The sequence below is a fragment of the Aricia agestis genome, chromosome 5, assembly GCF_905147365.1.
Source record: "Aricia agestis chromosome 5, ilAriAges1.1, whole genome shotgun sequence".
Lineage (NCBI taxonomy): Eukaryota > Metazoa > Arthropoda > Insecta > Lepidoptera > Lycaenidae > Aricia > Aricia agestis.
The window spans coordinates 18,220,280-18,236,060 of NC_056410.1; the positions used below are offsets into that span (position 1 = coordinate 18,220,280).

The window sequence follows — 15,781 nt, forward strand, 5'->3', positions numbered from 1 at the left end:
TCGGAGTTCCTGCGGACAGATTTCGTGTACTGACTCATTTAAATAGCTTTCAGGCTTCATTTTCCATGACATTTACAGAATAAGATTCATTATAACCCGACTACAGTGAAAAAAGGTGTCTATCGTCTATGTATGTAGGTTTGATCTTTGAGTTTTTCATATGATATCATTGGGTTTGATTGTTAATTCATGGCGTCTTTACTGCTTATACAATTTTTATGTATACCAATCGATCTAAAATATCCAGTAAAGCAATGTTGAATTTTTCTTACGTCATCTTTATTTTTATTTACTTGTTAAAAATGTATAGTTTTTTAAACATACAATACAAACAATACATGTTATGATTCCAACTTTTAAGTTTCTAGCTAAGGGTTTTAATCAATACCTACTTTATAAACACGGTCTAAGAAGTTGAGCGCCATTTTATACACCCGCTGCGCCCGCGCCGTATTGTGATCGACAGGTTGTTTACTAAAAATATGCATAATGAATTTATAATGGCTCTCCCAACTGGTATATAACCAGCGATTCAAACGACCGTATTTATTATTGCAATTGTATTATAATCCCATCTATTTATACTTTAGGAGTTAAGATTACTGATATTATAATGTTTGGTTTATAAATTCTTATTTCTTGACTGATACGGATAACTTTTCAGGCTTTTCAAAATCTTTTCTACAGTCTATGTCTGTAATCCTTCTGTTTTTTTCAGAATTGATTTCGATTTCACTAGGTAATGCTATGATAATATGTCTGTCTCTATTTCCCTGTAAAAATAAGGAAAACCTTGACTTTTCCCAATATGTTTTATTTTTCCCGTGAGTAGGGTAAATCAATGTAATTTCCTTATTCATCTCATTCGTCTATATTATTAGCATTTGTTTGTGACAAGTAAATAAATATTTTAGTTTATTTACTATACTAGTGTCAGCACAATTCTTCTAAAACAATTGAAAAACAAATAGCTACGGAAGTTCACCAAAAGATTTTATGTTATATTACTAAGATACTAAGTAATGAAATAATTTTCTTTCGACAATTAAAGTATTATGGCATTATTAGGGACTGACTGCCGCACTCAGAGTGGAACATTAATTACTTAAATGTAATTAATTCAGATTTTTGACATAAGCCCCATACATTATCTGTCAAACTCTTCATTAAATTGAAGATTAATCATAATTAAATGTCTCTGAGTACGGCGGTTAAACTATTAAATTTAAACCATAATTTAAATTTAAAAAACTCATAAACCCATACGTCACTTTTAAACGGCCGCACTCACATATGTATTTTAATAATAAATATAATTAAACTTTACTTTTATGATGATTTTCATATTATAAACGCCATTTTCTTCAAACTCTTTATTAAATCAAAGTTAAATAATCATTAAATCTCACTGATTGCGGTAATTAAACAATTAGGTAAACGTTAAACATAAACAAACTGAAAATCCAAATACAAATCCTTGCATCATAAAGACACTATATACTTCCCTTTACCTTTATTTTTTTCATATTCCTGAATCATTCCTTAAAGTTCCAACGCACTTTCCCCCGAATAATGCGAAACATTTTGGGCAATAGTCCACTAATTACCCGCGTTCGTTCCCACGCGCTGTGTTTGCGCTGACAGTTAGCACGCGATTGTCTTAGTGTGCCTGAGCACTCAGCACACAACACTCCCAAATACAGACTTCTCACTACAGGATCCATTTGTGACGCGAATACCGTAAAAGCTTAGAGGAATATAGAGTTAGTAGTCAGGGATCCATAGAATATATTTTTTGATTACTCTCAAGCAAATTTTTGTCAATCAAAATCAACAAAACTTAGTTTACTACATAACCCTAAAACGGAACCCTAACCATCAGATTTTTTGTATGTTGATAGGTTAATAGTTATGTAATTTACGGGTAACATTGTCCTACAAATGGAACAATCCATATTTTGGGACCATCAAATCAAAGTATGAAATCCTTTCTATCTCTGTTAGCTACCACTTTCGAGATTTTTCTCAGATAAAATTGTTGTTCATCTTATCAAAATTAAGTTACTCACAAAAGTTTTGCATGATAGTAATAAAAAAATGTTCTAGGGATCTCGGACTAAAGGTTAGGTCTATAGTCTATACAGTACGTAGAGCATGTAGGTCATAGCAATAGTTTTCTTTTTCAATAAAATGATTCTAAGACGTTTTGTAAAAGCGAATATTGTAAATATTGTAAGAGTTAGGAGAATGAATAGCTAAGTTGATTGAAATTAAATCTATATGTTGTAGCCTGTTGGTCTTACAGCAATAGATTTCTTACAATTACTAGATGACGCCCGCAAACGTATCCTACCTACGTCCTTCCCGTCTTTGCAAGTATCTCCATACCAAATGTTATCGAAATCGGTTCAACTGCTTAAGCGTAAAGAGGTAACAGATAGACACACTTTCGCATTTAATATTTACCCCGTGACAATATTAGTAAGGATTTCGCTATATACGAATCATGATTTAAATATCAGTATCTCCAGTAATCAAAATTGGATACGCGTCCAAAAATTTGTCATGCAAATTCAATCAATGTAAATAAAGCGATAAATCTTCGGAATATGTCACTTCTGAGCGTGGAGAATCGGGAATTTGTAGTGCGCTTCATACAACTCTTCATTAGGCGGTTTGGGTTTGTATGGAATTATGTATGGGTCCGTACGGGCGGTATGAATGCGACATCCAAGCGGGGCGTCCAATTCGTTACGTCAATCTATAAATTTTTTCACTTCAATCTGCATGCGGTGCGTGTCGCATTGTCCCGTTTCTTTATAAATATTTTGACATCCCCTTTATTTGGCGAAAGAATTATTTCGCCTCAATTGTGTAGTTTGAATGGAGTTTGTATGGGATTCTCCACGCGCCGTATCCTGCCTGTTAATTTGTTAACACGGTTTCTTTTGTTTGTTGTCATCTCTGCATTGTGTTTTCGATTGTTCCTCACAATATTTAGACCACTGATATTATTGTATCTTACATAATTGAAGTGGTCGTATTGAAGTATTGTTCATTAAATTGAAATCTATTTTTGCTGCACAAGTTTTGAACTAGCTTATCCTAAAATCGCATACAAAGTTCCTCTTTATCGAAAGAAGATTGTTTTGAATTAATTCAAATGTTAATACCCTCCCATGTTATTCTTTTACATTTTCCCAATTATTACTCCTAAACCACATTATATCAGTTTAGGTTTAAAGATATTTATTTTCACTAATAAATAAACTAAACTAATTAACAATGTACTTACCATAATTATTACATGTCATTCAAGTTATTTCTGTCCAATAAACTAACAAACCGATCTAAACATTCCAGCGTTGCAAGGAGAAGCTGAATACCCTTGCAATCAGCGTGATGAACCAGTGGCCCGGCGTCCGTCTCCGAGTGATCGAGGGTTGGGACGAGGAGAACTCCCACCAGGACAACTCCCTCCACTATGAAGGTCGAGCGGTAGACCTGACCACCAGCGACAGAGATAGAAGCAAGTACGGCATGCTGGCTCGCCTGGCCGTCGAAGCGGGATTCGACTGGGTTTTCTACGAAAGCAGATCCTATATACACTGCTCGGTTAAAACAGGTATGTTGCTGAAGTTTTTTTTAAATAAAATAAAGGGGCAAACGATCAAACGGGTCACCTAATGGAAAGCAATAACCGTCGCTCATGGACACTCGCAACATTAGAAGAGCTGCAGGTGCGTTGCCGGCCTAAAGTCTAAACGACGAAACGAGGCACAAATTTATATAATATCATATGCCTGGTTGTTTTGATTATACATTATGTAACGTGTCAAAATTTATATGAAATTCTATGCCTGTTTGATTATACATTTTGTAACTTTACAGTATTTACCTTTGCTATTTATTGACACTAAACATCGGTTCGTTTGATATACAAAGTTGAATCATGGAACAAAGTATCTATATAATAACTGCTATAAATTAAAACACAAATAAAAGGTAGTTTTAAATGATCTTTTAAACATATGAATAAATGTAACAGGAAAACTAACAATGAAAACTCTGTAGATGCTCTCCTAGACTATTTCAAATACTTTTGATATGTAATACGATACAGTCGACGAACCGTTAAGAGTCCTGGCGTAAAACAATGATAAATTGGAAATATTAATAGGCATATAACTGTACCGACCTAATATATAGCCGAGGCTTTTCAAGAAGAATGCACCAGACGCTCCCGCGCCCGCGCCGGCGGTGTCGATCAAACGAGCCTCTTGTTAGCGTCCATCCTTTTCCCACGTGTGGAATTACATATGTCCATCTCGTTTCCGCGCGCCGCATCGCAGCCGATCCCCCCTTCTATAATTACGTCGGTGATTCAATGGCTACTTATAGCTATATGAGAACATAACGATGGGAGAGACTATTCATATACATGCCTTAGTTCCTCTTGCGCATTCTTTCACTCGCAAATCAATATCGATTATTTCACTATTACCTAATGGATGGTATAAAAATGTGTACTACTCAAAGATTTCTATAATATTTGATTCAAATATAGAAGAACACGTTTCCTAGTCTACTTTTTAACCCAGCTTTTGGTATTACATACAATTATTTGCGTTTTACAGGCGTATGATGCTAAGTTATTCTAACTTTTCATAAGAAGACGTGAGTTGATTATTTGTGACATTTACTCGTTTTTACTTTTTCCCTTTATAATTTGGACAAACCTTGTTACTTATCTACTTCATCACCTAGCTAATGTATCTGGCTACACATAAAATGTACATTTTTTTCATTTCAAATAATTTTTCCGGCCCTAAAGCCTCCATTTATGCAAAAAAACGTCATTTCTTTACTGTTAGTTACTGTGTTCTTCCACTTACGTCTTTAACTATTAATTTATACAATATTTGCATTATCAGTTCGGACTTAGGGTGGAATTATTGGAAGTTAATTGGCATCGTTTATGGCCATCATAAATATACTAAAACACTTTATACGACCGAATATCATGTCATTAGATTTATTACGTTTTATTATATTAGGAGATAAGTTGTTTATTGCTAGATAGTAGCTAAAGGTCAGTATAATTGATCAATGTCAAATTCGAAGCAAATTATGAGTAGTCTCATTTTAATTTGTTAGATTTTAATTTTACAAGAATGAAATCAATTTATTCTAGAAATTTAATATGCTTTTAACAAGATAAACAATTTAGGATGTACATTTTACATAAGAGTTTATTAGTATTCTCTTTGCAAAGCAAAAGTTTATTATGAATATGCGATTTTTAACCCAAATGAGACCAAAAACACTTTGTAAAATTATAAGTTCTTTGTTTTTCTATACATTTTCTGTAGAGTTTTGTAAGAAGAAAAGACTGGACTCGTGGTTTTAGCAATTTGTATAAATTATTTGTTCATAAATTATTAATGTCTACATGGCCGGTCGTGACCTCGACCTGACAAGGTGAAGGTGAATTTTTAACTCTAAATTGACATTCACTGGTATAGATCCTCCATCGGTAACTTTTAGACTAAACTAATTCGTCCAACTAATGGACTATTACGTAGAGGTACTGCAAAATGAAAAAATAACAAAAAAAATTATAATATTACTTAAAAAAAATTTTTCTTTTTTTTTCAAAATTAGGTTTAAAAGATACAACTTTTCAGAATAAGACTGTACCGTATCCTAATCTCTATCGTTTATTCTCTACATTAGCCACTAACGGTCCTTTTTATTTTGACGCAATAAAATTAAACTGTACCCGAAAGGGATAAGCTATAAAATTTCCTTGTCGCTTAAAATAAAAAAAAAGAAAATGTGGGAACGGAATAGCCGAGATAAGGCGGGAGGCAAACCAGTCGTGAGCGTTACATGTCTGTACTGGATCATACTCGCCAATAAAATGACCACGATTTTCAATAAAATTAATCGATTATCATTGGTCGATTATTCCGAGTTTCTCTAGCCTGTTATGTGCAATTAGAATTAAGCGTAGCGTTCTTTATATACACGCTGTTATTTACGTCTTATGTAGAGATAAAATGGGATCGATTAAATCGTCGGTGTAAAAGACTTCAACGCGCGCGAGGTGTTAATATTCGACACTTCGTAATTATCCGGTATTAATCGAGTTTCAGTGACTCGCCTTGTAGAATGCAATTAAGCACGCTTAGCTACTTCGTTTCTCGAGTTTTTACGAAAAGAGATATGTATCGCTGCATTCCTTTCGATTTTAAATGACGTTTTGCCATAGAACTACGCTGTTTATTTTAGCCGGCTGGCGTCTGAGTTATATAACCTTAATTTTGTTTTCTTTAAAAGTTTAAATACGTATTTTTAATATTTATAAAATAAATAATTCATTCATGTAATAAATTCTACGTTTCCCTTATTATTTATTCGTATGTTTAGTAGATGGTTAGACACTTCGTATAACCGATCATTTTATATAACAATATTCTAGGTAGAATTATACGGACATTATAGACCTTTGACGTGTTTTATCGAGGAGGTGCGTGGATGGGCGTGACTAAGTGAGGCACAGGTCGGACGAGTTACGAAGGTCTACCTCTAGGTAGAACACTACCTGAGTAGATTGATGACCTAAAACTTGTGCCTGAGTTAAAGATTCTCGTACCTATCATCTCATTTATTGCTTACTAGATGACCCGGTGAACTTCGTATAACTTGCCTCCAAATGTAAACCTTATCTGAACTTCCACGAATGTTTTAAGACTAAAATTAGCCAAATCGGTTCAGCCGTTCTCGAGTTTTAGTGAAACTAACAAAAGTTTTTTTTAATATATATAGATATATAATTATATTGATGAAAGAGAAGGAACATTTTATCAACCAATTAGCAATCCAGATCCTAGCTCTACTTATTGAGTGTCGTCATTAGGTATAGTTCAGTGAATGAGTCAGTTTCAGTTTGATGACGATGAATCACTTGTAATTTGAAAATGACGAACACCGAAAATTAACGAATGCCTTAGCGTGTAGGTCATGTAGAGAAAAAATTAAACTAAAATGACGTCACGGGTTTTCGCCATGTAAAGTTTCTAATTAACATAATGTGATGTAGGATCATTCTGGAAAACCCTTTTTTTAAGCTAGGCTATTACGAAAATTTCCCGATGTTAAAAAAAGGCTATTACGATAGATATTTTTTACGTATTTCTTACTTTAATACGTGTGTATGTCTATCTTAATTTATATGCTGCTGATTCTTAATGGAAAGCCATGTGTAATAATAATAACGCATTTTCGTAGAAAATAGTAGTCAAAGTATCTAGACTTTGACTTTGTACTTAATATCTGCGACTTTTGTAACAAAAATAGTATGCAAAAGTATGAAATGCACTGTATATAAGTATCGTAGTCAGAGGGACACCCGAAATATTTTTGTCCTGATACAAAAATTCCTGTTTATATTATACTAGATGATGCCCGCAACTCTGTCGCACCAAAATTCATTTAACGCGTCGGAACCGTGCACTTTTTCGGTATAAAAGTATCCTATATGCCGAGACTGAAAGTATCTCCATACCAAATTTCAACAAAACCGAGTCAGTGGTTTGGGCGTGAACAGGTAAGAGACAGACAGACAGACACATTTTCGCATTTATAATATTAGTATAGATATGGAAGTATGGAAGTATGTCCAACAAGGTCCCTGCCTATTTAATGTAACAAAAATCGTATGCAAAAAGTATGAAATGCACCGTGTGTCCGTATAGTGACACCTGACACCGGCGGGCACCGCGCGCACTTCCCGGACGCTGCGGCCACACGTTCCCACACCAAATCTGCGAGACACAATCCTGATAAAGGACACGTAATGGAAAAAAAATGACACTGAAATTAAATTCAAAAAGAGAGAATATTAATAATTTTCTTATGAAAATTCTCTTATGAGATCGCATAGCGAAATCCTGATAAAGGACACGATAGTGGAAAAATAAAACAAAAAACACGGAAAAACAAATTCAAATCATTTTCATAAGAGATCGCACAGCGAGTTTCCTAAACGGGTTCTTTTCGTTGGGTTACTTATATAAAGGGAATAGAATCTGGTTCATTTATTACGCTTTTTACAAAGATTTGTTAAAAAAATGTCTAATTGTAGCTGCAGATGTAATCGATACAGTAAAAGAAAAAAAACTAAGCAGCAAGAAAAAACTACGTAGTGCTAGAGAACTGATTTGTAGTGTCATTAAAAGCACTATAATCACTTAGCAAAACTTAGCTTCAAAAGCAACTTCTAAACTACAAAGTAAAGCAAAAAATGTATCGAAGAATTCTCGCCTCTACATAAATTCCTTTCGATATCCGCTAAAAAGAAGCCATAGATAGAGTTCAACGCTCTATCATATTCGACGACCTTAATGGTGTTGATTACATTAACGTTCCCGAGAAACTCCCATAAACGCACACACACACACACTCATACACACATGTAGGTAGAGTATTTTCATAGGAATAGTGGAATATAACATCATTTTGTAATAAAAATAAAGTTAGACCCGTTTGTTCTTTATAAAATTATACGTACGATGATTTTGCACCCAAATTAGTAGACAGCTAGAGAAAATAATATTTTGCTATTGAAAAATATACGTTTACAACGAGATTTCTATACAAAGATGTATATTAAAGCTCAGCTTTTTTCTTCATCGATCACAAACGTAGAGACATAAATGCTCTACGTCGTCTGCCTCCATCTATAATCATAAAATGTCAAACGCGAACTCAATACTTTATATTAATTTTTATTTATTGGCACTTTTAATTTAATTATTTCTTTGCGTGAATGAAAATAGCGTTTCTTTTCATAGTAAATTTATATGCAATGGATAGCTCTCATATATTTCTAAGTTGTTTATAGTTTGCTTTTAATATGGCTTTGTATAATTTTAGTATTGTTTTTTAAAATATAATTCGTTGCAAAGTTAAAGGTAAAAAAAGTTTTATATTGCTATATAACAAAACTAGTTCGGCTTAAGGCCAAGGATCATTAACAAATACTGTTTTCACTTTTATAAAATCAATAAAACTAAGTCCTGTTTTTAATTAAATAAATATTTACAACTCTTGCTCTTAATAGTTGAAATCGAGATGAATTCTTTAACTTTTAAATAGGTCATAGTTTTTTCAACATTTTCAAGATCCATTATCCTTATTTCTCACTATAATTAGAAGTCAGTTTTATGGCGAAATACCCTTTCAATTATATACAAATAGGAACAGTGAAACCTTGTTGCTAATGTTATTCGATATTTTTTTATGAAAATAACAGACGATGATCTTCAAGACGTACCAACAGTCTAATTGTTAAACGATTACCAGATTATACTTATCAATCGTCATAACGTTTGCCAAAAGAGAGCACAAAAACATGTTTACCTATGAACCAACTGTTCGGATGGTACTAGACGTTGTTAAATATAGAGTTCGGTGCAGACTAAATATTTATCCTCGCCAGATGAATCACGGTTGCCGCTCCATATGAAATAAATCAGATATCGCTCCAGGCATTACTTACATTGTTAGTACTAAGCCGAATTTATCGCGTCAAATTGAACGCGCTAAAGGGTATAAGGATCGTGCAAACTGGCGACAAATCTGTAAGGGGCGACATAGTTTTTTTTCTTTGAGACAAGTGATAACGATGATCGAATTGCGTCGAGGGTCCAGTAGTTACTTGGATTAAAAGTAAAAAATCATAAGGAGAAGAATGAACATCATTCTGAAAAAAAAAAAATTTGACCACTAGTTGCTATTTGTCCGTAATTATTCGTAGTCCGTAAGTATAATTAGTGAAGCTCGTACCTTTAGCATATATAGGATTTCCTTTTAAAAAAATTGGTTTTCACCAAAGTCGCAGTCCTCAGTCGTTCCTTTGTGCAGAGCCTAAATATCCAATCGAATCGCAGTAAATGATTAAAACGATCATAAATAAAGTAATGACGCCGTTCCGACGTGAAATTCTTTATTGCTGATTAAAATCGTATAAAATACAAGTAATTTCACGTATATCATGTACTTAAATTAAAAATAACATGTTTAAAAAGATTAAGTAAAAATAATTATTAACTTAGATTTATCGAGTAACCAAATCAGTTGCTAGTTAAATATAGGTAGAGCCTTTCATGCGAATCATGATCATGGTAAAATTGAAGACTGTATGAAGTAGATACCGATTTCTTCAGCAACATACAAGCTTAAGAAAAAGCTTTCCCTGTATCGGGCTTTCCTTCAGCTTAATTAGATGAAATTGAACTCAGTAGTAATGAATTCGGAGCAGCAGATAGAGTATGTCGCGAGTATCAGGCGCCGCCTAGCTCTCCCGGTGGTCCGCGGGGCGGGGTCCGCGCGGCCACTCCGCGACGACCGCCCCGCCGGCCCCCACCGACTCCCGCGGCCCCCACCGCCCGCGCCGTGCGCCCGCGCAGCTTATCGTCGCATCTTCGGCCGCACCGTCACGCCACCGTATATTGAATTAATTCGAGTTCTGTATTGAATATTTAAAACGTTTATACCGTTACCGATCTCGATTGAGTATGTTCGAGTTTCGAGGAATCTTAGGAGTGAGAGCAAAAAGTCATCGACGAACGACGCCCGGGCATTGTGTTTCGGCGGGGACAAACAGAATTTTGACAATACGTTGACTTTAAATGAAATCTAATTTGCGTCGTATTGTGAGATACGACGGACGGTCCGCTTTGTGGGGATTTATCGGTCGGTTACACAACAAATCAGAGTTTAACGAGTCCGTCGCGTAATCCGCCACTGTGTGCTCCGGCGCGTGTAATTGCTGTACCACCCTGCACTCAACAATTTCGGCAACACCTTTTACGGCGTCGCTCGCGGTACATAATATGCACTCGTTTTTATGAGTGTTCGTACACAGTGAAGGTATGCGTCATGTTTTTACATGCATATGTACACAATTAAAAGCGTATTAAGCATTTATAAAGCTTGCTATGCCTATATAGAAATGTATACTAGAGCAAGTAAACACCGTTACAAATAAAGATACATGGGCAATAACTGTTTTAGTTGCCTGATAGTTTTTTAGTTTTAGTAAAATTATAATGTAGGTCTCTAATGCCTAGTTCCTAAGTTTTTTGACAGGAGTTTTTATTCTCAATAGTTTTGTTGATTGGTTAAAATTTTAACGTTATCCACTCGTTAGTAAATAGATTTGTAAATAATACAACATGGATAGTGCAGAAACCTGTCACCAGGCAGTTTAAAATTATGCTTAGAAAATTATTCTAGCGAGCTTTTAATTGTTCATCTGCTTATTGCACCTACCTATTAAAAGATAACTTGCAAATAATACATTTTTTTACATTTTAAAGGTAATCCCTTTATTTGTCTTTCCAACAAACTGACTTTAGTTTAATCTCGGCCAACAAAAACCGACTTATCTGACCAGCCTATTAGCCAGCACGTAAACTCGCACTTTTTGCATAAACAAAGTTAATCGGGATTAGGGCTTAACTAAACATCGCTCACCTTTCTTCGTTACCTTGAATTAAACAATAAAGGATTAACTAAAAGGATCTACCTTATCCCATAACTTTGTTTAGGTTTCTCTGAAGGCTGTATTGTTTAAGGTATACCTGTATGCAGATAGCGACTCTTTGTTTCGTATCTTATCCGATTTTAATTACGAGCGTAGAGAAACCTCGTTCGCCCTTAAAGGCTCTACACGGAGCTAATTTACCGTCGTGTGCACGATTCTGCGTTTATTTTTTATTGCATCTTGAAGTGGTTTTAATACCTGAAATTTATTGAGCGCTTATAAATTAAACGTGCGGTGTTAGGTACCTTTATGCACTTAAAGAGTGTGTTTTAATTTTGAAATTAATAAATTACTTAACAATTATTTACACCTACTTACAACAACTTAGATAAAAAATCTATTGCAGAATACTCTATTCCTTTAATGTACAAACTATAAGCATGATTTTTATAACCTGACGAAACTTATTCACCAGGCTTAGGTTATTCCTTAATGTAAATGTAACCTACAACTAACAACCTATATTAACGCTTATTATTCTTAAACTTATCTTAAAAACGAGAGATTCAGATTCTCTCTAATTCACCACAAACTTAAACCTCTCTTTCTCATTCCAGAATCATCAGTGGGTACCGGTGCGGGATGCTTCCCGTCCGGGGCAATGGTGTACACGCCACACGGGCCCCGGCCTATCGACCGTGTCGTATCCGGGGACACCGTGCTGGCTGCGGCTGATGACGGCAAGATGACCTACACTGAAGTGAGTACCTGCCTTACCTGGGCCTTTAGTTATGTTGACGACCTCTGTGGCTCAATTGGTTGAGTGTGTGGCAGCTCAAGCCGGGGGTCGCGGGTTCGAATCTCGCCGACGGAACAAAAAAAGGTTTTCAATGTTCCCGGGTCTGGATCATCTGGATCATAAGAACAATTATTACTAATATTTTTTCCCTTATAATTGAAACAAACCTTGTAACTTACCTTCTTCATCATCTGGCTAACTTATCTGGATATACATAATATCTATTTTTTTTATTTCAAATTATTTTCTAGGCCTAAAGTCTCCATTCATGCAAAAAACGGCGATTTTTTACGGTTACCTTCCTTTTCCATTTATGTTTTCAATTTCGATAGCGAAGTTGAATGAACATACAAAAAAAATTATCCACAGCCGAACATATAACCTCCTCCTTTTTGGAAGTCGGTTAAAAAGCGTATGGGATTTGACACAACGCATCGTTTATTACATGGCACTTGCTTTGCAAAAAAACGACTAAAGTTTCGATAAAGTTTCGAAAAGCTAAGTCATCTGCTTACTTTTAGAAACTAGTTTTTTGATGTATCATAAAAAGTTCTTACTGCTTTAAAATTATGAATAACGTGCCCAACGTTAGGCAAAATTTTACTTCGTGGAACGAAGTTTTAAAATAGCAAGAAACAGTTTATTCACATCATACATGAACAAATAAATTCGTCACAAGATGGCATAGCGAATATTATTATCGTGTTAATTGAAAAGCAAATATAAATCACAGCTTAATTGATTGTTCAAACAACTATGAGCGTGATAAGTGACAAATAATTAATAGTCACGCGGTAAATCCCATTTTATTGCTATGGTGTGAATCACCTCTAGGTATTGTTTAGTTATCTAAGCTATGACAGTAAGTTTCGTTCTGTACCGATTATTTATTGTAAATGATGACTATAGAGCAACAGCAAATCAGAACAGAGCCCAAATCAGTTAAGAATTTTGTAAGCCATTGACCATTTTCGGAATTACTCCTATTGAATCACCCACCACCATCCGCCCAGATGTCATATTATATTCTCTTACAACGAAGAAAAGATTTAAATATTTTCTTCGTCCAAAAAATATTGTACAATTCGTTGAATAATTGAATTTCCTTCGTTGACAAGTGACAACACATTAAAGAATTCCTTTACTTTCCAGGTGGTGACGTTCATCGATCGAGATCCGAACTCCACGCGGCGGTTCGTGGAGGTGACAGCGGAAAACGGCGTCACCATCACCACGACGCCCTCCCACCTCCTCCTCCTGGCCTCAGCCGACGGCTGGAGGGAGTCGTTCGCAGACAACATCGAAATCGGCGACGTCCTCCTCACGAGAGGGACCAACGACGTCATGCGTCCCTCGCGAGTGGTCAGGAAAAAGACTGTGTATAGAAAAGGTGCGTTCGCGCCCCTCACCAAAACCGGGACTATTATAGTGGACGATGCCCTCGCGTCGTGCTACGCGCTGGTCGGCAGTCACTCGCTGGCTCACACCGCCATGGCGCCCCTGAGATGGATGTCGAGTTGGACCAGCAACGAGGTTGGCCGCGGCGTCCACTGGTACGCCAAGGCCCTCTACAATCTAGGAGAGTACGTCCTTCCCTCCTCCTACAAATATCGTTAAGACTGTGAGTGATCCTCCACCCAGTGGAGTGACCGTGGACTTTTGAATGAACGTTGCGCGCAGGGCGTGCCTGTAAATACCTGTAAATAGTCTCGATACTTGCATATGTCGCCGTTGTAAATAAGTATTAAAATGTGACGCTATAATACGTAACCTCGTTTATATTTATTAAGTATTTTAGGGTACTCGGATTAGGATTTTAGCTAACGGATATTTGTAAATTGTGTCGATATTGTTATTCTGCACAATGCGGAAATACATCAGTATGCGCTTATGTTTTTAGTTGTATATTTACTTGTTAGTGAATCTAAATTATCTTTAACTTAAAGTATTCTTTCCGAACAGTATTTGCTTGTATTTTGACATTCCAAGGTTTTGTTTACGGCGCAAAAATGTGAATTACAGATTCGCTACTTTCTATTTTTCCCTGTATTTTTGGCGAAAACAGAATATTTGTGCATGCAACGTTGTACGCGTAGATGATGAACTTGTGATCTTGGTACCTAAATCAGTGCCTTAATATTTTATTTATTGTTATAGGCTAGTTATCTATTTCAAAAATTGACGGAACTAAATACTTGTTATCTGCTTTAGTGTTATAACACCGCTTTATTTATTTTTCTCTCTCTATCTTTCTTCTCTTTTCTTTACGTAGGTACGAAATGTATATTTTCTTTTGGCGTTTGATGACAAGATTTCCGTTTTCTTTTTGAATATCTGTTTCATGCAGTGAGTTTTTGCTAACCATAGTTAAACGTAGGATAAAACACATGCTATGTAAGTTATCAAAATACATAAGATAAGAATATTTTTCCTACTTTAGTTTTAAATTCAATGATCCGACACAGGTGTTTATTTTAACGTATTCAAGATGTATAAAACCTGTTGACTATATTTTGCATTGTTGTTAGTTGTCATACTGGTTATAATCTTGTAAACTCAGGAATAGAAAAAATCAAAATATTGTATTACATTTCGAATTAAAAAAAAAACATGTTTTTCAATGTTATGTCTTTCGTAGCTAATGTAATTTTCAAATGATTATAGTGGCAAAAATATAAACATAAGTTGCCCATAACTAATAAGTACTAAATTTACAGGCAAACAATGAATTACCATGAAAATATATTTTCAGTAGATCAGTTTTTTTTTTCAAATTTTGATCAATATTGATCTTGTACTGATGTTAGGGTTCCTATTTATAATATTGCCAGTGAAAACTTCTATACCTAAATGTCTATTTACTGCAACGAAACTTTAAAGTAGGTATATTAAATAAAAAAATAAAAGCTTTCAACAATGATGTAATGGTTTTCGGCCACAACAGCTTTTCATGCATCGACTGTGTAGAAAGATTTCCGAGAACGATTGGCAGGTGGTTTAATGAAACGCATTACTACTAATATAATAATATATAATATGCATGTAGTCTGTTTAATAAAGACGTAAAATGCTTGTAAATGATGATGATTAGTGCCTTGGAAATTAAAAAAAAAACTAAATTATTAATACTAGCTTTAACATCTTTTTATATTTATTTATGGACTTATATTTAAGTAAAACTTATGTGACAGAATAGATATTTTGATAAACCAACCTTTTTGTTAGTTAAATCATGTAGATTTGACAATTATTGTAATAACTAGGTACTACATATTACATTACAATATGACTATTACAAATGTAACATTTGTAATATTCCCGTAATGATCAGTTTAAAATGTAGCTTATTCAGAATCTGGTAGTAATAGATTGACGTTAATCATCTTTCTTATCTTTAAACTTATCCCTTAATTTCTTCTATTTGAAGT

At 34.8% G+C, this 15,781-nt stretch overlaps 1 protein-coding gene across 1 annotated transcript in view; it reads left to right on the forward strand.

Annotated features, from left to right (window-relative positions):
• Nucleotides 1-15,460, forward strand: part of LOC121727270 (indian hedgehog protein) — a 48,365-nt gene extending 32,905 nt beyond the window's left edge. The window contains exons 2-4 of the mRNA XM_042114998.1: nucleotides 3,364-3,625; nucleotides 12,172-12,314; nucleotides 13,506-15,460. Of these exons, the coding sequence (XP_041970932.1) occupies nucleotides 3,364-3,625; nucleotides 12,172-12,314; nucleotides 13,506-13,970 (870 nt within the window). The 3' untranslated portion in view covers nucleotides 13,971-15,460. The remainder of the gene's footprint in view (nucleotides 1-3,363; nucleotides 3,626-12,171; nucleotides 12,315-13,505) is intronic.
• Nucleotides 15,461-15,781: the final 321 nt, after the last annotated feature.